General features: G+C 48.8%; 1 protein-coding gene across 1 annotated transcript in view; it reads left to right on the top strand.

Moving 5' to 3' along the window:
* The window catches only part of LOC134073638 (cadherin-2-like), a 65,162-nt gene extending 42,258 nt beyond the window's left edge, over positions 1–22,904 (top strand). Inside the window, exons 4-16 of the mRNA XM_062530342.1 lie at positions 1,398–1,571; positions 1,967–2,122; positions 3,391–3,535; positions 3,921–4,093; positions 5,841–5,978; positions 6,775–6,960; positions 7,417–7,670; positions 8,108–8,250; positions 9,486–9,719; positions 11,218–11,451; positions 12,008–12,147; positions 16,339–16,503; positions 21,340–22,904. Coding sequence (XP_062386326.1) covers positions 1,398–1,571; positions 1,967–2,122; positions 3,391–3,535; positions 3,921–4,093; positions 5,841–5,978; positions 6,775–6,960; positions 7,417–7,670; positions 8,108–8,250; positions 9,486–9,719; positions 11,218–11,451; positions 12,008–12,147; positions 16,339–16,503; positions 21,340–21,546 — 2,349 coding nt within the window. The 3' untranslated portion in view covers positions 21,547–22,904. The remainder of the gene's footprint in view (positions 1–1,397; positions 1,572–1,966; positions 2,123–3,390; positions 3,536–3,920; positions 4,094–5,840; positions 5,979–6,774; positions 6,961–7,416; positions 7,671–8,107; positions 8,251–9,485; positions 9,720–11,217; positions 11,452–12,007; positions 12,148–16,338; positions 16,504–21,339) is intronic.
* Positions 22,905–25,386: the final 2,482 nt, after the last annotated feature.

Here is a 25,386-nt window from a genome sequence, read left to right as displayed (position 1 = left end):
GAGCTGTGAAAGAGAAGTACAAAGCCTCTGTGTGCTTTTATATAGGAGGAGGTCCTTTCAAAAGTATGTTTGCACACACTCACACACGCACAGATGTGCACCCACGCGCAGACACAGCAAGAAAGAGAGAGAGATAGAGAGAGAAAGAAAAAGAAAGAAAGAAAGTTTCTAGTCAGAAGGTGAGGATGATCCTCCGATGGAGACCTCCAGGTCTGCATACAGAGCAGTGGCAAGGCCCCCCCATTCATCATTCCAGACGCAGGTTACAAATAATTACCACACTTGAGCTCCCCCATTTTAATTGGGTAATAGATATTTCTGAGTCATGTCCCACCAACCCAACACGACGGACCCGCCTCTGTGAATTTGGGATGTGTGGAAAATAGATAATTGGATTTCTAAACATGATTAGTAGACACAGTCCCAACAATTCCTGAGATATGATTGAGGGGTTATGGGACACTGAGGGGGGAATGTCGCTGTGTAGCGGCAAAGTTGTAATTAATTTCCTGTTTGCTCCCCCGAACTTTCTTAGTTTAAATTTTGACACAGAATTACTTTTTTTTAAGGGAGTCAGCAATCAGTGGCGATAATTAATTGTGAACGTCGTGTGCAACGGAAGAAAGAGCTGCTCCTATCAGAATGTGGCTGCCATTGAGTCACTGTACTACATTCTTTTTCGCTCCTTTGTTTTTTTTCGTTCAAGGTTACTTTAACTTTTATGGCTCCACTTCAAACTGGTTGCTGTGGAGAGGCATAGGTAATTCGAACCATCTGGGTATTTAATGTTTGGCTTGCAGGTAGCGTCCTCTTTTGTTTAAAATTGCATTCATTATAGTCAGAGGAGACTGCAGGGTGCCTCTGGGAAGCCATTCATTTGTGTGTACGAGCTGCATGTGTCTGTGTTTGATTTTCAAAGATGATCAAATTCAAAGGCTACTGGACTCGGACCAAATCTCTGGATTGCCTCCATGCCATACTAAAGTGCATCTATCCAAAAATGTAGTTTTGGAATACCCACCCACTACCCTTGTTGTCTGCGACTTGGATTCTTTTCAAAGCAATTGACCGCGTGATTGGACAGATTCTCCATGCCACTATGAAATTGTGGTAACATATGCAAAATATGTATGTGATTAAAAAAAGGTCACGATCATTTCAGTCAGATTAGTCCCATGATTTTACAAGAGCAGCACTTCCTCACTATCAGCACCAGCAGTTAATCTGTCATGATAAACGGTCATGTCATGTCATGTCATGTCATTAGATTGGTTGATGCCCACTATGCCATTGAGTGTGTAGTTTGCAGTGTGGTCAGCATACCGTGAGTAATATGTGATGCCATGCCCAGCTTGTCCTTGTCCTCTCGAGTTTGACCTCTGACCCTGCCGTTTCAGGTGCCTGGCGCAGAGGCGGTGGCAGACATGGCTCCGAGGCTGCCAGAGATTGTGTTCCCATCGCGGCACACCGACGACGCCAGCCAGCTGAGACGCATGAAGAGGGACTGGGTCATCCCCCCCATCAACGTGCCCGAGAACTCCAGAGGCCCCTTCCCTCAGATACTTGTCACGGTACGACAGGGGAGAGCGGCAGAGATTGAACACACACACTTACACACACTTACACACACACACACACACACACACACACACACACACACACACACACACACACACACACACACACACACACATTTGCACATGTAGCTAGAGAGATCTGATATTCAGTCATATAGCCCACACTTACACACACGCAGACACACTCCATGAAAGCCTGCCAACGGGCCCTTGAATCCACTAGAGAGAGATAAAAGATAAAAGACAGAAGATAGCTTTTCACACACACACACACACACACACACACACACACACACAACTTCTTTATGGTGACCCACATTCGGTGGGCCCTTGCGCCCCGGCACATGATTGAAACGACTCCTGACACGTTGTCTCTTGTCTGGGAGCAGATCAGGTCCGACCACGATAAGAACCGCTCCCTCCGCTACAGCGTGACCGGCCCAGGAGCGGACCAGCCCCCCACCGGCATCTTCTTCATCGACCCCGTCTCCGGAGAGCTGTCCGTCAACCGGCCCCTGGACCGAGAGCACATCAGCAACTTCCACGTAAGCGGAGAGCACTCACGCAAGCACGCACGCACGCACGCACGCACGTTACGTAAATCACACTAAAAGCATTCCAGCAGAAGGAATGAACATTATCAAGGATGTAAAAGATGAAAGCGCCAGGCGAGAGCGTGTCTGTGAGGACCTATAGCTAGGAAATTCCTCCCAATTTTTGCTAAATGCCAGCGGTATCTGAGGGTATTATTTCTTATTTTTCTCGGATTGCTTTGCCGAAAGGCTCGGTAATGTTGCTTTCAAGGCCTTTTCTCTTGAATGTTTGATTAAGCGAGAAGTTTGGAGGAAAGCAAAATGGAATAGGCAATGTAGAAGACACACACAAACACACACACACACACAGGTTCAGTGTAGCCTTCTGGGTTCGGATGAATCAATTCGAGGCATCCGAGTTGCAGTCCTTGGGAGTGGTGAGGGGCAACCCTTATTGTCAGCACGAAAGCCACTCTCACACACCCACCCCCCACTCCATCTGCCTTGGAAGGGAAAGAAAGGTGCGTTGCTCTTGAAGTCAGGCATCCCTCTCTCTCATGCTTCTCTTTCAGAAGGTAACAATGAGGCCACTAGTGTGGAGGTGTGTGTGTGTGTGTGAAGTGTGTCTGGGGGGGGGGGGGGGGGGGGTCGGCAGTCTCGACTAACTTGCAGGATGTAATGGTTCTTTAATGGGAGGAGCGTTTCTCAGGGCCCTTCTTTTCTTTTTTTGGGGGGGAGAAAAGTGATAAAGAGTGCAGTTTATTTTCCCTCCCTCTTCTCACTCTCGCCCTGGACATCCACTCATCCTGTTCACTCGTTCACTTGCTTCCTCTCCCTGAGAAAGTAGGAGAGCAGAGCAGTGGGAGGCAGAGGAAGAGACAGGCCAGTGGAGTCCAACAATAACATGAGAATCACACACAACTTGTGTGTCCCTCACATCTGACCCACCCTCACACACACTTGCACACGCGCGCACACACACACACACACACACACACACACACACACACACACAGGGCGAGGGAAAATAAATTCGGAGTGAGATAGAGGTTAGCTTGTGGTTGCTGCTCTTATCCAGGATCAGTGCTTGACAAGAAAGCAGCCCAGTCCATTTGTGGGTGGGTTAGAATTCAGATGGTGCAGTGTGCAGTGTGCAGTGTGCAGTGTGCAGTGTGCAGTGTGCTGTGTGCTGTGTGCTGTCTGTTTAGCATTGGCCTGTGCCCACGCGTGCCTCGGGCTACTGTAATGCGTTTGGACGCTCGCTCTCTCTCTCCACGCAGCTGCGAGCCCACGCCGTGGACCTCAATGGCAACCAGGTGGAGAACCCCATCGACATCGTGATCAATGTCATCGACATGAACGACAACCGGCCCGAGTTTGTCCACCAGATCTGGAATGGAAGTGTGGCCGAGGGCTCAAAGCCAGGTAGGCACACACACACACACACACACACACACACACACACACACACACACACACACACATACACACACACATACATACACACAGACAAGAGATAGGGGCAAGCATGTGGTAAAGATGACTGCCAAATTGCAATGGGCTTGCTGCGATGTGATATTTTTTTCTTACCAATGGCCCACAAGACAGAGAAGAGGAAACTGGTCAGTCACTGTTGATAAACTCAAGTCCCCAGAGTGGAACACTGACATAGCAGTGGACTGGAAACTGGCCGGCTGAATAAATAACACATGGCTGTGGCCTGTGGTGATTAGTCATACACGCCGGTGACGACAGATATTCAGTGGGAAGCTCATCCATGAATGGCCCGTGGGTTCTTTGTCTGTCTCAGGGACATCTGTGATGACCGTGACCGCCATCGACAAGGATGACCCCAAAACCCAAAACGGCATGCTGAGGTACAAGATCCTGTCCCAGAACCCCGAGAACCCCAACCCCAGCATGTTCACCATCAACAACAAGACCGGGAACATCATCACCATGGCCGCAGGCCTCGACAGAGAGGTGAGAGCTGTGTGTGTGTGTGTGTGTGTGTGTGTGTGTGTGGGTGGATGGATGTGTTTGTGAGCCAATCTGCAAGCTCCTATTCTGTGCTTACTGTGTGTGTGTGTGTGTGTGTGTGTGTGTGTGTGTGTGTGTGTGTGTGTGTGTGTGTGTGTGTGTGTGTGTGTGTGTGAGAGAGAGAGAGAGAGAGAGAGTGTTCTCTAGACTTCAATGTTATTTGTTATAACATCTTTTAATTGTCTTTGGCACTGCTAAATATTTGCTTATTAGCGGTTGCTCAAACAATTGATCAATATAGTTTCATTTAAGCCAGTGCGACTGTGGTGGTGTATTTGCATAGGTCAACAGTTTTATTTAGCCACACTCTGAAATGGCCTTGGGATTATGGCGTGATGAAGACGTGGGCTTTTCGTTGTTGTACTAATACTCAGTGCATTGCCGGAGTAATGAGCCTTTCTGCACACTGTTGATTAACATTGGCCAAATGAGCTCAGAAATGGACTCCCTACCTCATACTTATTTACCCCGAGATGGAGAAAGCATGCCTCAGCAAGCAGCTAAATGTTGTTTTTTTTTTTTTTTTTTTGGCTTGTTTGTTTTTGTTTTGCCTTGCTCTGTGTGTGTGTGTGTGTGTGTGCGCATGTGAGTGCGCGCGTGCCAGCATGCCTGCCAGCATGTGTGTGTGTGTGTATGCGTATGTGTGTGTGTGTGCAAGGATGCTTGCGTGGCTGTCTGATCTATAAATGGCAACGGCCTCCTTTAATTGGATTGCCTTGCTCAGTGAAATAAAATGTAAATAAATATATACGCGAGTGCTTTTGCGCGAGTGCAGGCGGTTTGGTTTAAGTCTGCTGGTAAAGGCAATTTGGTAACCCCCCCTCCCCTCCCCTCCCTCCCACGCTCAATCAATTCCGCTCCACGGCCTTGGTAATGCACCGAACGGCCACTGACGCTACCGGGAGAGTCATTCGCCGCCCCGGCCCTTATTACCAGGGAAACGGTGCGCTGCCTCGGCGGCCATCGGGGCGGCGGGAGCCATTTGCAAGCAGCCACGTCCTCCTGTCACGAGGAGGCCTCCGATAAGACCCTCCACCACTCCCTCCCTCCCTCCCTCCCTCCCTCCTTCCTTCCTTCCTTCCACTTCCTCCCCTCGCTCCGCTCCCTCGCAGGAAATTAATGAGGAATGATTGCCCTAATTAGTGCAATGACTCCTGGTCGGTGATTGGGAATCGGATGACGGGCCGGTCAGCGCAGCCCTAGCCGGTACTCACCAGGGGAGTGTTCTGCGCTGGGCCTTAATGAATACAGAGGGGAGAGGCGCTGATGTAGTTCCCTATCATTTGTTTCATATTTCTAGCCCACTGCCAGTTTTTTTTTTTTTTTTTTTTTGCTCTTGTCCGCTTCTGTTGTGGATGAGAATGACATTTTTGTATTTGCCCGTGTAACGTCATTGGGTGTGCAGTGCATATCATTTGGTCATTGGTGCCCACCTAATGTGTTGTGAATTGTAGATTTTTAGTCTTACATGTTCCATTGGCCTAATGTATGTTGTGTGCTGGGGTTGTCGATCGATCTGTTGCGGTGTGTTTTGGTTTTCAACATCCATGAGGATTCTCTTCTATGCATGATTCATTAGTCATGGCCTTTCCCCTACCTGCATTTATGTAGCATGTCACATGTCATTTCAGTGACTGGTTAATTAAGCAGGTCTTTGTGTGTGTGTGTGTGATTTCCCCCCCCCAATTAGAAAGTGCCACAGTACACGCTGATCATTCAAGCCACGGACATGGAGGGAACAGCCCTGTACGGCCTGTCCAACACCGCCACCGCTGTCATCAGGGTCAGGGACATCAACGACAACCCGCCCGAGTTCACATCCGAGACGGTAAGTGGCCGCCGCACCACACAGCGCGACGCTGATCGTCCCTCCATGGTTTTGCATCGCTAAGGAGCCATTAGTCCTCGTCAGTAATGACCGGAGCTGTCCGCACGACATGCAACACATCGGACACATTTACGCCGCCTGAGGGATCAAGCAGTGATTTCCGCGATTACCCTGATGACCACGCGTCATGCAATGACCTCTGTGCCTCCCGCAGAGAATGCTTTGTTCGTTATGTGCTTCATGGACAGTACGGAGGGCTTAGAGCTGGCATCGCTGAGGCAGTGCCAGGGTGTGATAGCAAGCACACTCTTCCCAAAGATAGGTAGCGATTCTCTGACACTCTCACACACACTCACATCTACACACACACACACACACGCGCGCACAAACCAGTCCTTATTGTTTGTAAGAATAGTGCCAGTCTGTCTCTTATGCGAGCTAGTCCCCCTGTGAATACCGTCACCTGTCATATGAAAGCACTGAGCCGGAACTGCAGATATTTAATGGGAGCGGAATTGTGTTGTGAAGGAGGTATTCTCATTATACTGCCAATGCTCTGTAATATAGAGACAAAATGAAATGACTAGCTCTTGTCAAAGCATTAGTCTCAGACTTTGTTTTTTTTTCTTTGCCATTAAATCCATTTTTTAGAAAGTACTTCCTTTCATTTAGGAGAGAGACTAGTTTCAGTTGCTGTTTTCCCCTTTTCTTTGTGTTTGCACCAGTGTTTCTCAAGGCATGCTGTTTTTTTTTGCTACCAGCACAGTAATTTGAGTGCCATGTTTTATTCATGCAGTTCTACGGCGAGGTGCCCGAGAACCGGGTCAATGTCATCGTGGCCAACCTCACGGTGACGGACAAAGACCAGCCCAACACCCCCGCCTGGAACGTCGTGTACAAAATCACCGGGGGCGACCCCACCGGCAGGTTCTCCGTGCCGACCGATCCCACCACTAACGAGGGCCTGGTAACGGTCGTCAAGGTGAGGCTCGGACCCGTCCACTCTCTGGGCAGAGGTGCCCCGTGTCCAGATGTTCTCATTTCAGCTGCAGCTGGAGATGAGCCTGTGAAACGTCCTGTAACCAGCGTGCCGCATTTAGAACACAGTGTTTTGTAGGATGTTTTTATAGGATATCAGATTTGTGAGGCACTGGTAGACCGCTAAACCGTTCGTGTACAGTTTGTATGCCAGTAAAATGAAGGTTTCAAAACATGGCTATTTGAAATAGCAGTGCCCGAAGTACCTCGGAAAAGAGGCTGTCGCAAAAAGATAGGTGTAATGGTCCAAAGATTTCCAGCAGACTAATGTTGCATCTTGTCATTTATCTCACTCCATCTCTGTCACCTTACCCCTCCTCCTCCATCTCTCTCTCTCTCTCTCTCTCTCTCTCTCTCTCTCTCTCTCTCTCTCTCTCTCTCCCCCTCCCCTCCCCTGCAGCCCATTGACTACGAGATGACCCGGACATTTGTGCTGACCGTGGTGGCGGGGAACGAGGAGCCCCTGGACCAGAACATCCATCGCTCGCGCCAGTCCACCGCCACCGTCTCCATCAAGGTGCTGGACGTGAACGAGGCGCCCTACTTCGAGCCCAACCCCCGCACCATGAGGATGGACGAGGGCCTGCCCGCAGACACCATGATCGTCACCTACACGGCCCTGGACCCTGACCGCTTCATGCAGCAGAACATCAGGTAGAGAGAGAGAGACACCCACACAGGCACACGCATGCATGCATGTACGCACACACTCACACACACGCACACACACATACTGTACAGACATTTCCCTCTTACAACTCCATGCCAGCCCAACTGCACATTGTGTGGTGGAAAGTTTTACTTTTTTTCTCGAGCCCACACAACAAAACCGCTTTGTGTTCTGGAACTTTCTCCAACCCCCCCCCACCCCACCCCCCTCTCTCTACTGACGAGAGTTCTGAAGCAGCGTGCTCCTGGCTGCCGATCAGCTCGCCTCTAACCTGCTGAGCTGGGTGTACTATTAAAGATTTAGTGAGCTGCTGGGCCTCAGGGGAGATTGTGGTGATAAATCAAAGGTTTCTAATCTGGACTTCTGTCGCGCCCCTCCTTCCTCTCTCTCCCTCTCTCTCTCTCTCCGTCTCTCTCTGCAGATACTCCAAGCTCTCCGACCCAGCCAACTGGCTGCGCATCGACCCCAATAACGGCCGCATCACCACAATTGCCATGCTGGACAGGGAATCGCCCTATGTGAGCAATAATATGTACAACGCCACGTTCCTGGCCACTGATAATGGTATGTAACTCAATCTTTTCTGCGAGTGTGAAAAAGAAGGTTTCGCGTCTCGGGTTGCTCTCAGATTGGATTTACACCTCTTACAAGAGCACTGGAAACCTGCTTACCGTTGTAGCAATATCATTACACCGCCAGCACCAGACACACTGTGGTCGTGAGATGCCTTGTTAAGACTGGGGCGACCAGGATGTGATGTGTTAACACTCGAGAGTGGGAAAACATGTTAGCAAGGGCGGGGTGGGAAGGTGGGGGGGGAAGAATCTTTGTTAATCTTCCAAAAACTGATTGAATGTCACTTTGAATGCTGGCACGGGCTGACAGTCTGCCACTCCAGTTCCATCAAGTGGCATAAAAATAGTGCCAGCAGACATTAAACAGTCACCTCTCGGAGGCAAAGGAGAGAGGTGTTAGCAGGCACTCCAGCAGACGACTTAGCGCTGCCGCACAGGGAAGGGAAACGTTCCCCTCTCCTCCCTCGCACTGCCAGGATTCGGCCCACAGCGTAAGGAGGACTGTCTGGGGCGTTTTTTTTTTTCCTCCCCTCTCTCTTCTTCCTCCTCTTGCCGTGCTCCACAGAGCACGGCCCTGCCCGGGCCAGTCCAGCCTAGGCCGGCCGGGCTTAGAAAACTTCCCGATAAAGAGGTTTCTCGGCATTAATGGGGCCGGATTGGCCGAGTGGCCCCTTCCGAGCGTGGCCTGAATGAAGAAAGCCTCTTAAAGGGCCTGTGAATACAGAGTCGCTGTGACTGGGCAGCAGTGTGCCGAGGCCCTGGGCAGCCCCTGATTAAGCATTCTCCTCCAGTCTGCCCCCTCCTCCTCCTCCTCCTCCACCACCACCTCCTCCACCACCACATGCACAGCCCCACAGCCCTCCACAGAGCAGCCTGCCCTGCACAGCGGGGGATGAAAAATCACAGCAGTCTTTTCATGTAAATATACACACATGGGGCAGATACATCACTGTCTTGGGTGTGTTGGACGTGCAGCGATGAGGAGAGGAGAAGTGAAAAGAGAAAAGCAGGCCCGGCCACATGATTCGGCGCTGTTTCAGAGAAAATGTTCTCTCCCATATGTGAAATAACTCCGTTAACCTTTGGTCCAAATTAGCCCATTCATCTCATCAGTCAAGTCTGTAATTACTACTCTGTTAGCATGTTAGCATTCATGTTTGTGTTCATTTGTATTTACACACAGTGTTTGTGTGTGTGTGTGTTTGTGTGTGTTTGTTTCGATAGGCTACCCTCCTGCCAGCGGTACGGGCACCCTGCAGATCATCCTATCGGACATCAACGACAACGCGCCCCTGGTGTTCCCCTCGGAGGCCGAGGTGTGCGAGAAGCCGGAGCCCAACTTTATCAACATCACGGCCATCGACGGCGACATCGGCTCCAACGCCGGGCCCTTCACCTTCGAACTGCCCCACAGGCCCACCGACGTCCGCAAGAACTGGACCATCACGCGCATCAACGGTAAGCCCCACACACACACATACACACACACACACACAAACACACACACACACGCACACAAACACACACACATGCACACACACACACACACACACACACACACACACACACACACACACACACACACACACACACACACACACACACACACACACACACACACACACACACACACACACACAGACAGACACAAACACACACACACACACACACACACACACACACACACACACACACACACACACAAACACACAGAGACAGACACACGCACACACACACACACACACTCACATACATAGACAGGCACATACATGCACACAAACAAATGTACACACACAGAGAGACACACACTTACACTTACACCTACACTTACAGTTGCCCTGCACCGCACAGCGTCTTTGCTGAATAGGGACATGCCCCGTGAGGAATGGCCCAAAGGCCAGGGGCTTTTAAGGGAATAGCACATTTAGCCGAGTGTTCGCCCGCAGGGATCAACGGCACTTTGGCAGCGCGCTCGTCGCCACTTCTGTGCCGTCGATGTCAGTTTGCGAGTCTTCACGCCGCGACTGCAGGGCAGAGCCGAGCGCTTTGGATGCCGCGTCTGCTCGGAGTAGAACATGTAGATTACCCCGTAGGGAGCAAACGGAAAAAAAACGGATGGCTCTCACACACTCACTTTTCAACACGCGTCATCTGAATTTTGCATTTTATGTGTGCGCGAGGTAAAGAGGAGAGCGCTGACTCTTTAAGGAGGAATTGGCACCTCTTTCCCAGGCTGCGGTCGTGTTATCGCCGTGCACGTCTAAAACCGTGGGACTTTCCAGACGCAGAGTTCAGTTTATCTTCCCAGTCAGCCAGGAAGGAAGGAAAATGAGGGCTGGCGTGCCAGACAACACCTTTTAATTGATTATGCTTGTTAAAAACACAAGCGAACGAAGTAATGTGTCATTGGTTATGTGTCAGTGATTAAATGTACGGAGCCACAAATGCATTGAATAAATATTTAATAGGATAAATGGCATAAGGATTATAGGAAAGGCTGTTTTATCCCTAAGCTGCATTATCGAGAGGTATTCAGGGGATTTCTAAGCCCCCCAATCTAAATCCCCAGTGTATTTTGGATTAACTGCATTGATGATGTTTTTTTCTCCCCCAGGTACAAGTTTATGGAGAGAATGTTGTCAGTTAGCTGTAATGATTGTGAAGTGGCAGGCAGGTTGTGCGGTGAGGTCACACTGGGGTAGTTTCGAGAGACAGCAGAGGCTCATGGGTGTTCTTCACGAGAGACTCCTCTCGTGCGGTTATCACAGCACAGTCGAGGGGCACATGAAGTGACCGTGTGCAGAAGAGGACGTTGCTGCTGTTGTTATTCTCTTGTGTCTGGGAGCTGTCTTTTTCACAGTTCCATTCCTCTGCTTCTTTTGCTTTGCGTTTGTGTCTGACATCCTCCTCTCTCTCTCTCTCTCTCTCTCTCTCTCCCCCTCTCTCCCCCGACCAGGTGACGCCGCTCAGGTGAGCCTGCGCCTCAGCTTCCTGGAGAGCGGCATCTACGACGTGCCCATCGTTATCACCGACGCCGGCAACATGCCCATGTCCAACACCTCGTACCTGCGCATCAAGGTGTGCCAGTGTGACCACAACGGCTTCTGCTCGGACCAGGAGCGCATCATCGCGGCGGGCCTGGGCACCGGCGCCATCATCTCCATCCTGCTGTGCATCATCATCCTGCTGAGTGAGTCGTTCGCCCCGCCACGCCACTCCACACCACACCGCACCGCCCGGCCCGGCCAGACAGCACAGATTAGCCCGGGGATTACCCCCACATAGGCCAGATCAGCCACCCAGTGCCCTGCAGTGTATGGAAATATAACCCAGCTAAAGCCGGTTAATATTCCACTCACCACTCCCCACTCCCCACCACAACCCTTATTTGTTGTTGTTGTTGGGGGGTTTTTTTTACACCCCATTCACTCCTCCTGGTTCTGTTTGTTTTCTCTGTCAACAGATATACAGTCAATTGCTTCTGCTCCTCACAGTTGGTTTAGTTTGCTTTTGCAAATCAGTTAGATGCTCGTCTCATTAATCTGGTCCCCTCAGAAGCAAAGGAGACGAGCAGAAGGGGCTGTAGAGAACAAGGGAAACATGCTTTTTTTTCTCAGGGTACTTGAGTCAGGTCCTTATAGTCTTTCTGCAGTTGTGTTGCTGCACAGAAATAATCGTGCTTAATTGCTCTCTCTCTCTCTCTCTCTCTCTCTCTCTCTCTCTCTCTCTCTCTCCCTGTTCTGTAGTTCTGGTGCTGCTGTTTGTGGTATGGATGAAGCGCCGTGATAAGGAGAGGCAGGCCAAGCAGCTCCTCATCGACCCCGAGGACGACGTGAGGGACAACATCCTCAAGTACGACGAGGAGGGCGGCGGAGAGGAGGACCAGGTACAGGAGAGCACGCGCACACACACACACACACACACACACACACACACACTCACATACAGCCACACACAGAGACACTTGGATGCACGCAGACACATAGAAACGTGCTTGCACACACTGACACACAGACACACACAGACACACACACACTCATGCCCATTTACAGAGAGAGGACCGTCCCGTAGTTGCAAATTGAGCAGCTTAGCGCATTACAATGCTAATGGGTAGTATCCTTGCCGGCAGCGGCCGCATTTGTTGCCGTGCCTGGGCTCAGGTGAAAGGGATCAGTCCCACGCACAGTCCTAAATTGCCTTCAAGGCCTCTAATTGTGCAGGTAATATAATTGAGAGCGTCAGCCTCAGTGGAGAGACGGACGTTAATGGCGCTTATTCTGCTCTAATGGGACGACCTTGAAGCCAATTCGCCCCGCCATCGCCGGGGCTAGATAATTGTTAGCGTCCACACACACGCCAGTGATTTAAACACTCTCTCCGGAGAGACAAAAGAGAGGAAGAGAGAGGCAGGAAGAGTATGAGTACGAGGAAGAGTGGGGGGGAGGCAAGGGAGAGGCAGAGCGGAGTTTTTTGGACAAAATCCTCGCCGTCAGAGATGAGAGGAAGCTGGAGGAGCGGAGGATTTATATGGTGAGGCGAGCCTCCATTTCACGCCCGCTGGAGGAGCGGCGGTGTGGCCGTGCTCGGAGGAGATAGCGTGAAACGGTGAAAAATGAATGTGACCAGCCGTCACGTCTCTGTGGTGCTCACCTCGCTGTCTCCTCTTCCTCTCCTCTTTCTCTCTCTCACCTCCCCCCCTCTCTCTTTCTCCCCTCTCTCTCTTCTTTCTCTCTCTCTCTCTTTTCTCTCTCTCTCTCTCTCTCTCTCTTTCCCACTGCCTTACCTACCTCCCACTGTGAGGAAAATGAAGTGGCAGAGTGTCTGTTCAGAAACACCACGGACTTAATTCGAGATCGCCGAGTGCGCCACTGTGGACAGGCAGGGGCGGACCGTCTCTTTGCTGTGTGAGACGGGACAGCCGATCGCGTCTCATCGCAAGTCTGACGGCGCCTCGGCCTCGTTTCATCAGGGGTTACGATAATAACATTTTTTTTATTTTTCCCACTTTTTTTCCACTTTTTGTTTTATCGCCGCCTAATTACAAGGTAATTACAGGGAGCTTTGATAAAGGTGTTCCTTTTTACCTCGGCCCTAAGTCACGAGCACGCCGTTGGCAGCCTGTCAGCGCGGAGGTTCGTTTTTCTTTACGGCGGCGGCTGAAAGGAGGCGCGCAGGAGCCCCCAGCAGCTTGTTTGAATTTCTCGGCTCCTCTCGAGGAGGGCCGTTTGTTTTTTGTTTGTTTTTTTTTCCTTTCCTCCTCCACTGTGAAGTTCCACAGGTGCAGGGCCACTGCCGGGAAGCGTTCCTATCGGCTAAGCAAGGGCAGCTGTTGTTAGTCATAAGGCCGTGGCACTGCAGCACTGCTGCTCTGCAGCCAAGCCCTCGGTCTTGATCTGCTGACCACGGGGGGTGGGCAGAGGGAGGCCGCAGGGGGGGGGGGGGGGGGGGGGGGATGGAGTTGGTGGAGGTGGTCTGGGGCAGGACTGGAATGTACCCAGCATGGATTCCACAAGAGAGAGAGAGAGAGAGAGAGAGAGAGAGGGGGGGGGGGATTCCACAGGGAATAGAGAGAGAGGAGAGCAAGAAAAAGAGAGAAAGATAGATAAATTCCATGGGGAATAGAAAGAGAGAAAGCAAGAGAGAGAGAGAGAGATTCCACAGGGAGAAGAGAGAGAGCGAGAGAGAGGGAGATTCCACAGGGAATAAACACACACAGAGAGAGAGTTAGTTCCAGTGTGTGGCAAATGTTTGCCGCTGGCAGGAGCTGACCTCCCCCAGGGGTCATGTAGTTGGTTGGGGGGTGACCCCTGTCTTGAGAGGGTAGAGTGTGAGTCGGACGAGGGTTACTCTGAGCTGGTGAGAGAGAGAGAGAGAGAGAGAGAGAACACTGGTGCCACCTAGTTGGATGAGGGTCATGCTTTGTCCACGGGCGAGCAGCTGTGACCCAGAAAATTGCTCCTGTCGCGAGGCTGTCTTTGCGTAGGGGGGCTCAGGCTACATGTAAATGTGTCTCTGTGCCCTCGTGTGCCTGTGTTGTCATAGATTACTGTGTTTGTGGGCTTGGCCCACACTGTTTGTCGGAGTTCTTATCTCGACGAGTGTTTGCGAGTGTGTGTGTGTGTGTGTGTGTGTGTGTGTGTGTGTGTGTTTAGCACACACTGAACATTCTGGTTTGCATTTTCTCGGTTTGTGAGTGTGCAAACATTGGAGTGCTTACATCCGGGAGTAGAGCTAATTCCGGGCTTTAACCACTTGGCCTCAGCCGATCACTTACGGGTCTCGGCGTTTGTGTGTGTGTGTGTGTGTGTGGTTTTCACGCTTAGGCCGTCCACGGGCGTACGTGTGTTTGGAGCGCTCGCGTGAGGCGCTCGGCTCTCACGCAGCCTGGCGAGGATTTTCGAGCGAGCGAGTGAGCGCGCCGCACGTTTCAGATGGATGGATTAGTGGAAATCTCATAACGAGAGCCAATCCATCACACAGTCCTATTAAAGCCCACAGATCCTGCCGTGGCACCTACTGTCCTCATTCCTCTGCCACCCTCCCCCCAACCTCCGTGCTCTCTCTCCCTCTCTTTCTCTCCCTCTTTCTCATTCATTCTCTCCCTCCCTATTTTTTTTCTCTCTCTCTCCCTCTCTCTCTCTCTCATCCTCTCCCTCCCTATTTCTCTCCTTCAATTTCTTTCTCTCTCTCATTCTCTCCCTCCCTATTTCTCTCTCTCTATCTTTCTCTCTGTTGTTCTCTCTCTTCTTGCTGCTGTTGCTGTTGTGGGCCTGCACATCTTCCTGTTCCTCCACGTTGGTCCATCAGCTCTGGCCCCCTTAGTCTCCCTTGGCGGCCCCTGCTCGCCCTGTGACGTAGCACAAAGCGCCCAAGCTGTCAGGTTGCCTTGGCGATGTTAATAGGATTAGGCCGGGCTTATGTGTATCCACCATTCCGTGTCTGGGGCCCGATTAGGAGAGCGCGGTTCACCTTTGGCACCGCCGGTTCGCTCGTCCCTGCGCCCGCGCCCGTTGTTTTTTAGTTTTTTTTCCCTTTGCCCTCATCCGCCCGCGCTCGCCCCTGATCCCGACGCGTAAACGTGGCGAGACGGAGCGCGATGTCTCGGAGAAGTGTCGCTCCCACACACAAGTTTTTATCTGAGTCTCCTTAGTTGCCTTGACTGCAGCTGTCATGATGCATAGTCTAGTGTTACCGTGCTGTATTATTGATGGAGCTGTTAGTGGAAGGAGTCTCATTGTTATGCAGTATTTGGATTCGGCGTCTGTAGTTTCATCGAGGGACACGGCGCGGTAGTGTGTGTGTGCGCACGCGCCTGTGTGTGTGTGTGTGTGTGTGTCGAGGGACACGGCGCGATAGTCATGCAGCTCCTTGCCTCGGTGTGTGTGCAATGAGAAGGCGTGTCACCCATCTGCTCACTACCCACGGAGTCAGATACTAGAGTACACCATACATTTACAACCACAGAATCCCCATGATTATTCATCTTTTTTTTGCTTTCTATTCCTATGACATGCTTTATAATATGCCTGTGTGCGTGTGAGAGTGTGTGCATGTGTACAAATGAGCGTGAAAGCTCATATTTGTACCGATCCTTGCTTATCAGTATGTTTATGAGGAGGTATGGGTGGGTGTTTGTGAGCGCATATTGGCATGCATGTGTCTGTGTGTTTGTATCTGTGTGTGTGTGTGTGTGTGTGTGTGTGTGCATACTGGCATGCATGTGACTGTGTGTTTGTGTCTGTGTGTGTGTGTGTGCATACTGGCATGCATGTGTCTGTGTTTGTATCTTCTGTGTGTGTGTGCATACTGGCATGCATGTGTCTGTGTTTGTGTCTGTGTATGTGTGTGTTTTTGTATGCTGTGTTTGTGTGTTTGTGTGTGTGTGTGTGTGTGTGTGTGTGTGTGTGTGTGTGTGTGTGTACGCGTGCGTGTGTATGTGCACGTGTATGTGTGTGTGTCTATGTGTGTGTGTGCATGGATGCTGGTGTGTGTGTGTGTGTGTGTGTGTGTGGGTTGGTTGGTGTATTTTGGCCGTGTCCCGCTGACTTGCCCATCTGCTCCGCCTCTCCCCCCGCAGGATTACGACCTGAGCCAGCTCCAGCAGCCGGACACCATGGAGCCGGACGCCATCAAGCCGGTGGGGATCCGCCGCATGGACGAGCGGCCCATCCACCCCGAGCCCCAGTACCCCGTCAGGTCGGCCGCCCCGCACCCCGGCGACATCGGTGACTTCATCAACGAGGTGAGCCAATCAGAGATGGGCCGCACGCTCACGTGTTTTTTTTTTTTTTTTTTTTTTTTAAGCCTGACATCGGCTTCTCCTGCATTTCACTGCGAACGTTGTGGTCAAGGGGCTCTCCATTGGATTTTGTGGGAGTGAGTTTATTGGAGTTAGTGGCATTTTGCATTGTGAGTGTTGCATTGATCAGTCCTTGTGGAAACAGCATTGATGGTCTCATTCTTCCCATCACACCAACGGAGAGAGCACAATGCCCTTTTTAACGCTATCACCTCAATCACTCTGTGTGATCATTCATTTTGTGTGGGTATGTGAGTGTGTGCGTGTGTATGTGTGTGAGAGGGTGGGTGGACGGGCATGTGTGTGTGTGTGTGTGTGTGTGAAAGAAAATCTGGGACTCTAGACTCCAACTGAGCTGAAATTTGGTCTGGCACAACTCAGGTCACACACACTTATTTTTTTTCCAGAACAAGAAAGAACCTTCACCACCCTCTTAAATACCACGAATATTGGCCAGCGTTGCTGGACGCAGGCCGGCTCCGCAAAGTGCACTGTCTCAGTCTCACCTCACATGATCCAGGGCCATGAGCTGGGTGGGAGTCGTTGCTGGAGCAGAAATATTGTGTGGGAGGATGTTTTGGGCGGCAGCCATATTGGGCCGTGGTGGAGGAGTCTTGATCCATGTCCTGTCACTTCTCACCCAGACAGCTTGACTGACCTTCTGCGCTAGGATGAGTTCTGGCCAGCTGCAGAGCTTCACATCGATGCTAAATGACTTCTGGCTTCGCGTGAGGGTTTGCGTGTGCGTGTGCGTGTGCGTGTGTGTGTGTGCGTGTGTGTGCGTGTGTGTGCGTGTGTGTGTATACATACATATATATGGGCAAAATGTGCTTGGCAGACAGTAGAGCCTATGGTAATACAATAGTGTTTGGAGTTTGGTTTCCAGACTCATTCTTTCATAGGGATTGCAAGAGCCACATGAAAAATCAACTGAAATGAGATTAAGCTAGGAAACCAGTTAAACTCATTTTCTAAATGTTCTGTCATCCTAAAACGCATTCTTCCCAAAGGTTCTGGCAAGAACAGGCTCATCTGTGACTCGTCATAGAGGGCTTAGCTTTCATCTGTCAGGGGCCTGGCATTTTCCTTTTGTAGTCTTTGATCATGGCCCTGACAAAAAAAAGAAAAGAAAGAAAAAGCCTCCCTTGTTCTGGAGTATTCTCCCCCATCTGCACGGCGGTGGCATTTTGGCATTTATCGCATTTGTTGAATATAATTTATATATGTGTGTGTGTGTGTGTGTGTGTGTGTGTGTTAGTTTTTTTATTCTTAAATTGGTGTATAACCGCGGAGCCAAGTGTTCCACGTGTGGAGGGTGGACAGAGGACATGGCCGCACGGTGTCCTGCGAGGCCCACAGGGCTGGTATCTCCCACGCTGCAGGCACTAGTTGACTTCATTCATGAGGGGTGTGAGAGCCGTGAGATGAAAAAGTGTGCCCATGTATTTTTAACCTGCTCCAACGGGCGCCAGACTCGCTTGCCGCACTACTCTCAAAAGTCATTGGCTCCGTCCCATGTATTTTGGATTAGGGTCTGCTTGTTCAGCTTTCGCTCCCTACATCTCTGTGGCTCCGCACGCTCTCTCAGAAAAAAGTTCCTCGCGCTGTTTGCGGCGCTTGTCAGCTCTGTTCAGCGTTAGCGAGTAGTTTCTCGCCGTATCTTGTGCTGTTGGAATACCTGAAAAGACACATTCAAAAACCTTCTCGGAGCTTTTATTTATTTATTTCCGTATTTTTTTTTTTGGAACAGAGAAGAGAGAGGCAGCAGAGAGCGAGAGAGAGAGGGAGTGAGCGAGAGAGATAGATAGATAGAGACCCCCCAAACCTTATCTAAGTCTTTGCGATCGAATGAAGATACAGAGACGCAGAGATATGAAGTCGTCCTTATTTCCTCTTTCTTTCTTTGGCACGCTGCAAAAACAGGAAGGCCAGAGGCAGCCATTTCATTACTCACCCAGCACGCGGGCGGGCCGGCCTCGCAATCAGCGGATTGGGTGGAGGCGGCGCCACGCTGCGCGCCCAGCCGCCCATCAGCGTCCCCGCCGCTCGCCCCCCGACCCACATGAAAGGGGCACCTGGGAGTCTAGAGTGGCAGTCTCGGCAGACCGGGGCAACGTCGGTGGTTAATTAGTCCAGAATCCCGCCACTCGGTGGTATGAAAAAGAAAGAGAGAAAGAGGGGAAAAAAAAGAAAACAATGGTGAGGTCACGGAGACTAGCCGCCCACACCCCCACAGCCCTGGGCAGGTTCGGTCCTCCTTCACCTGAGGCCACCTCTCCCAGTCGGATTCAGGTGGAGCGTGAAGCAAGTCGGAGGCTCAAAGGGAAGGGCGCGGCATTACCCATCTGGAGTGATTCGGCTGTTTCGGAGTGGCCATTTGAAATCAAACTTAGAGAGCCCTGCTGCATATCTCTCTGCCTGTCTGCATGCTGTGCTGTGCTATATCCATTAGGTAGAATATATCCTTGACTTCGCCATTAGCCAAGTATGCAGCCATTTCAGGCAAGGCTGGTTATTGTTCATTTCCCCCCTCATACTTGAGCCTACCTCACTTGTGTTCCAGCAGAAAATCACCTCCTCTAGACGAGGGAAATTGATCCCTGGCAAATGTTCTTTTTGCCTCTGCTATCTCTGCATAGCATGTGTATCGTGGACCTTAGAGATTAGTATTCAGGGGTGGGGATGTGCGGCGGAGAGGCCTGGGAAGAGCGGGCCAGACTACAGTGTGCTCTTGTCCCCGCGAGTCCATTAGCCACAGCCCCGTCGCTGTGTTCTGCTGAAGATGGCCGCCCGTTGTTGTTGTCGTACCCCATTGATGACTCAATGGAATGCTCAGACTGGTTCTGTGATAGGCCCCGACCCCCGCAACCCCCCCGTTCAACACACACATACACATACACACACACACACACACACACACTGCCAGTGGGGTGCTAACTGTGGCGTAGAGGTGCTAACCACTGGAGCAGCGACGGCTATAATTGTAATGAACGATCCATCTGTCATATTTCAGGGCAAATTATCAGCGCCACAGCCCTGAGCAAACACTTAACGAGAGCAAACAAGTGGAAAATAATTGTGAGGTGCGGAGGCACAGTGTTTTTTTTTTCTTTTTTACGCCTGCCTCTTTCATTTTGCAGAAACAGAGGGTGGGAGAGAGAGCAGGAGAGAGAGATATCGCATAAACGCAAACGCGAGATCTCATAAATCATGTAGCTCTTTCAAAGATCAGCTTTTCAGTGCTGTTTTTTTTTGTTGTTTGTTGAAAGATAAATCTCTTAAATGTTGTAACTGTAGTTTGTCCCTCGGTGAAATGGTGGCAAAGTACGGTGAGCTGTCTGAGGCAGTATAGTTAGTGTTGCAGACTTGGGTGTTTATTTATCTATCGCTCTCCCTCTCTATCTATCTCTTTCTTTCTCTCCCTCCCTCCCTCCCTCCCTCCCTCCCTCCCTCCCCCCCTCTCTCTTTCTCTCTCTCTCCCTCCCTCCCCCCTCTCTCTTTCTCTCTCTCTCTATCCCTCCCTCTCTCTCTCTCCCTCTCTCTCTCTGTCTGGTATTGGTGAGCGGCTGGGAGCCGATCTTCAGATGCAGGGGAGAGAGTGAGCACTGCTGTCAGACATGCTGTTTTCATGTCCGTGTGCCTGGTTTATCTCCAATGCTCCACCGGCAGAGCCGGAAGCCTCTTCGGATTTCTGGCCTCAGCTAAGCCTGGCCATCCGTATGTCACAGGGAACCGCACTGGGAATATTGAGTTCACTGAACCTGCACAATCATACTTTCTCTCCCATGCTCTCTCCATTTCTCCATATATTTGATACTTTAGGCTTAGGCTTTTTTTCGCGTTCTGAGTGGTCGGAGTGAAAGCTTCCACAAATAACTATTTTCTATTTTGTTGTACTAAAAAATTCGAGTTGTACTACATTCATGCATATTACTCAATATGCGGAGAAGCGCTGTCTGTTCAGTCACAGTCTCTTATAAGAGCATAGCCTGCTAGCTTGTTTAACCTGTGTAACCCCATGAAACCATGAGCTAAAAATTGACAAGCGTACAGAGTGGTCTACTCCCTCTAATTACAGACTGAGAGCGATACATCTTCAATGTTCTCAGTGAGCCCTGTGAGGTGTCAAGACATGAAATTAAAAGAGAAGGCTCAGGCGGAGATCTCAGATGACTGGCGTTTCTTCCATCACATCTACCATAGTCAGGAAGTGCTCATAAAAGCCCTAACAGATTCTGCCAGCCAGCTAGAAGCAAGTATTTGCTGCTGAATATCCCACAGTGGATTGGGGTTTTTTTGGAATCCACCATTGAGTAATGGTTATGGCCCTATTTTTCTTGCTTGTATGAAAGCTGGCAGAGAAATGGTGGTATGGAATTGTGATATCTGTACATCCATCAGGATGTGTGTGGAAGGGGGGCGGGAGCAACTGCAGGCAATAGTGATCAGTCCTAGATTGTCAGGATTCTGTCCAAGCCCTGGATAATCTCACATCACACAGACAGAAGAGGATTTCGGACCTCTGAACCCTCTACGCAGCCTTGTACTGACATTTCTCCACATGTAACCCATGACATGGGCCTGATTGCTCACTAGTGAGAAGATGGGAAAAAAACATGTATGAATTTTAAATGGTACACAAGTTTAATGTTGTGAAAGGAATTTGAACAGCCCCTTGACCGTCGCTTAGTCTCCAGAATCCCTTGCAGTCTTTAATCATCCTCTTTTCATCTCACTCAGTCATTTTTTTTTCTTCCTCTGTCCCCCTTCTCTGCACAGGGACTTAAGGCAGCTGATAACGACCCCACGGCCCCGCCGTACGACTCCCTGTTGGTGTTCGACTACGAGGGCAGCGGCTCCACGGCCGGCTCCCTGAGCTCCATCAACTCCTCCAGCAGCGGAGGGGACCAAGATTACGATTACCTCAACGACTGGGGCCCTCGCTTCAGGAAACTCGCAGATATGTACGGCGGAAGTGACGACTAAAATGTTTTGCTCTCTTTCTCTCGGATGTTGAAGATGAGAACAGAGCAGTGAAAAAAACGTGGGGAGAAAGTTCTATTCTTTTTTTGTTGTTTCTTTCTCCAGTCGACGAATGAGGACAGCTTCTGATAACCGATTTCCCCCTGCACAGACTGAATGACAATGGAAAAGATTTTAAATAGTTTAAAAAGTACATAAATCAATGAAACACAAATCACAAAAAAACAACCCTAGGCTTATTGTTGTAGTCTACGCATACATATGCTTGTTGAAGGGTTAAGAGTGTGAGTCAGTCATGTTTTTTGGAGGAGGGGGACAGGACATTGGTGAACTGTCACTGTTTGGATTGTGGGGTACGGAAAGCGCTCAGTCAAACTTGAATTTCACAGTACAGAAGCACTGGGATTTAATGTGCCTTTTTGTACATTTTTTGGATCTGAATGATTAGTTTTATGTTCAAGGCTTTAATGGTTATGACTTTTGGAGTGATTTCAAAACAGAAAGTATGTTACAATGGTATGCATCTACATGCTTTTTTTGGTTACTCAATACTGCTGTTTGTTGAATATATGAATATTTAAGTGAATTGCAAAGATAACGACATGAAGGAGTCTTTATTAACAATGAGGGGCAGGACAAAATCAGAGAACAGCACTGTACAGTACGCTAGAATTTTAGACTTTTTTCACAAAAGATTAAACACATGCAGCTGGTTGCAAATAAAGGGAGTCATGAAACATACTTTTGTAGCAAAATAAGTTTTTTTTCTTTCTGAAGTGGTGTAGTATTTTACAGCAACAAAATTGTTTATTTTGTTCTAATTTCATGTACACTTCATTTGCCTTAGTCCTCATCTGGTACTTTAAATTTTTACTTCACTGTAAAGAAACTGTGTGTACATAATGTTTTTTTTCTTTTCTTTTCTTTTGATGTAGTCTATGAAGAAGAGCAAGAAGTTCAGAACTTGTAAATGTATAATTTGGACTACAAATTCAAGTTTTGCATGTTTTTATCTTTTCACAACAGCGGAAAAAAGTTATTTCCAAAATTTATTTACAAAAAATACAAAAAACATAACTGGGTGGCATATAATGTGTAGAAGGTATGAGAGTCTTTTGTAAAAAAAAATATGAAAAAAACAAATCAATAAAAAACAGAAAAAAATAACAATCTTGTCAGCACAACTGTTTGAATTTGTACCAAAAAGGGGGTTGGGGTGTTAGACACCATCGGCACTAATTACTGAATCAGCTTTAAGACAGGGAAAGGTTTTTGAAGGAGCTTTGTGGATAATCTTCTGTACTGGAATACAAATGATTCATCTCTGACCCCAACCATCTGAATAAAATGCTAATTTTGGAGTTAGCGTCTGGTTTTCTTTCCTTTCTTTGCCTCTCCTGCGCTGCTGATCTCAGCTACTTCAACATTTGGGGATGCCTTTATTTTATCATTCTTCTTATTATTTTTTTTTTTAAATGAAATTATTGAAAGTATGGTCACCATTGATGGTGCTAGAGACAAAATGTTCTCTTGATGAATAACTGGAAGAATTAAAATGTTCTCTCTCTTTTCAAAAGTCTATAATGACACTGACTAATGCTCTTTCAGTGAATGAATTAATGACTAACGTATATTGTCCAAGGGTACTGTGAGTAGATAAAAGGAGCCTGTTGTCATGCGGCAGCAGTTCATGGAGTTGGTGACCCACATGAAAGAGTGGAGAAATTGAAAGGGAGAGTGCTGTCAGTAAGTCCATGACTGCAGGTTAATGACCGATTTACCCAATCAAACGCTGAGGCCTCGCGTCGCGAATAGACTCCCATCAAAATGGTCACCTTGACGAGCCATTTCATTACAAAACTTGATTTCTAAAATGTAAACAATCCCTCAAAGTCAACCAAGTCACAATGTCACAAATTAACGAGAGTGACAAAGAGGGAGAGAAGTGAGGGGTGCATTTGCTTCAGGGATCGGTCAGGGTTGTCCTGTCCTTTCGTCAGGACGTGGTCATTTAGCCTAGTTTCCTCTCCCAAAAAGGCCCTATGGGCATGAAAAGCACATTCAGACATACGCCCAGCAAAACGCCTTGATGTTTCATTCATTTCTGAGCCGTGTTACAGAACCTAGCCATTAGCAGGGAGAGCCATTCTCACTTCATATGTCTGTGCCTGACAGAATAAAGAACTCTGTAGTACCCACAACGTGGTGATGGTAATTTTGATACCTCAGATGAATGAGGACCCAGTCAGACCAATGGTAGGAATAATCAGGAATAGAGTTTTATTTACGAGATGTGCATCAAAGGAGTTACAGCATGACTTCACCTAATGATCCATCAACTGCTCTAACTTGACAAGGAAATGGTTAGGGTTTAAGTACACAACAGCAAAAATATAGAAAAAGTCAGAAGCCATCCAGTCTACCCTAATCAATGATGGAAGTGATATCAACCCTGACGCCTTATATTATCCATGTTTAGGAGAACAGTACATACTGTATAATACAGTATACTGTATAATACAGGGTGATGACGTAGGAGCACACTTTTAGTGTCAAATTGTGAGAAATGCAGAACATTAAACATAATGCTCTATTCACTTCTCGCAATGGTTAAGCAATTAGTATCAGCACATACAGTACCTACATCCTAGGAGAAAGGGTAGGAGAGGAATAAAGTTACAGTATATTGTAGACAGTAGGCTACAGACAATGAGTTATTTCACACTATAATAAGTATGATACGCTGCATGAATTCATATATTTACATTGTAATATGGGGCTCTATACTACAAAGAGTATCTACAGATCCTTGAAGTTAACATGGTTCATTTCAACAGGTATTGTTTGTGTGATCTACAGTTTAGACTCTCAATGCTGCATCTTGGAAATGAATAACCATTAAAGTCAACGTTCCAAAGTTGGAAAGGGTTTTAAAGCCGTCCTCTGATTTTCTTTTTTTTTTTTTTTATCTTGCTGGTATGTTCAGATTGTCTTAATGCACTTTTTAAACAAGCACAGATTGGGGTTTGCAAGGCCATATGCCTTAAGTGCTTCAACAGGGACAATAAAGACCTTGTTAGCCTTTCTCCTCTAGCACTTTCTGATGTACAGACAATCACTGAACGAGTCAACACATTTGCTTTTACGGAGCACTTTTTACAGCGGCGCTCTCGACCATTAAGTATACAAAGCATAAACAAGCCACTGCTAACTCAAAACAGCAGGCCACGTTTCAGTAGGCCATTACTCTAAGTTCTCCAAGTCCACAGTGTGATCTTAAACTAACTTCTCCAGAAATCATCCTTGCAGAATGGGCCAGACAGTTGTGGAGGCCTGTTGAGATAAGTGTTCCTCGGCTCTTGTTTTAGAATGATTCTCACACCAATTTCAAATTTGACAGTTTGAGGGTTTATGTGGGTAATGTTTTGGTTTGTTGACACTATCCGAAAGGGGCAAAAGGAACCAACATGACTTGGCTTTTGCTGTAAGCGCACTTTTGTAGACGTCCACACATGCAAGTTAGCGGTGCAGTTTTGTTGTTACATGTGGTAAACCATAGACATGAGTATGTCCTTTTTAGGCTTGGAATCTGGATCCCATAACCCAGCTTCTCCTTGTCGTATTTATATTGTTGAATCATGTGCTTACCCTGACTCACAGAGAGCCCTCACATCTGATGCACTCTGTGTGCTCTGGTCACTGTAGTCCAGGAAGTGGTTGGTGACTCCCACTCCTCTTAAAAGGAATTCTCTAAGCTTCCAGATAAAGTCAAACAAGGGTCTGCATTTTTGATGTGTGAGCCGAGGTGATTAAGGGTTCACTGAGGCTACTGAGCCTCAAAGC

Source organism: Sardina pilchardus, chromosome 2 (genome assembly GCF_963854185.1).
Source record: "Sardina pilchardus chromosome 2, fSarPil1.1, whole genome shotgun sequence".
In the NCBI taxonomy this organism is placed as follows: domain Eukaryota; kingdom Metazoa; phylum Chordata; class Actinopteri; order Clupeiformes; family Clupeidae; genus Sardina; species Sardina pilchardus.
The sequence above is the reverse complement of the archived record's forward strand: the minus strand, read 5'-3'. Positions and strand labels throughout refer to the sequence as shown.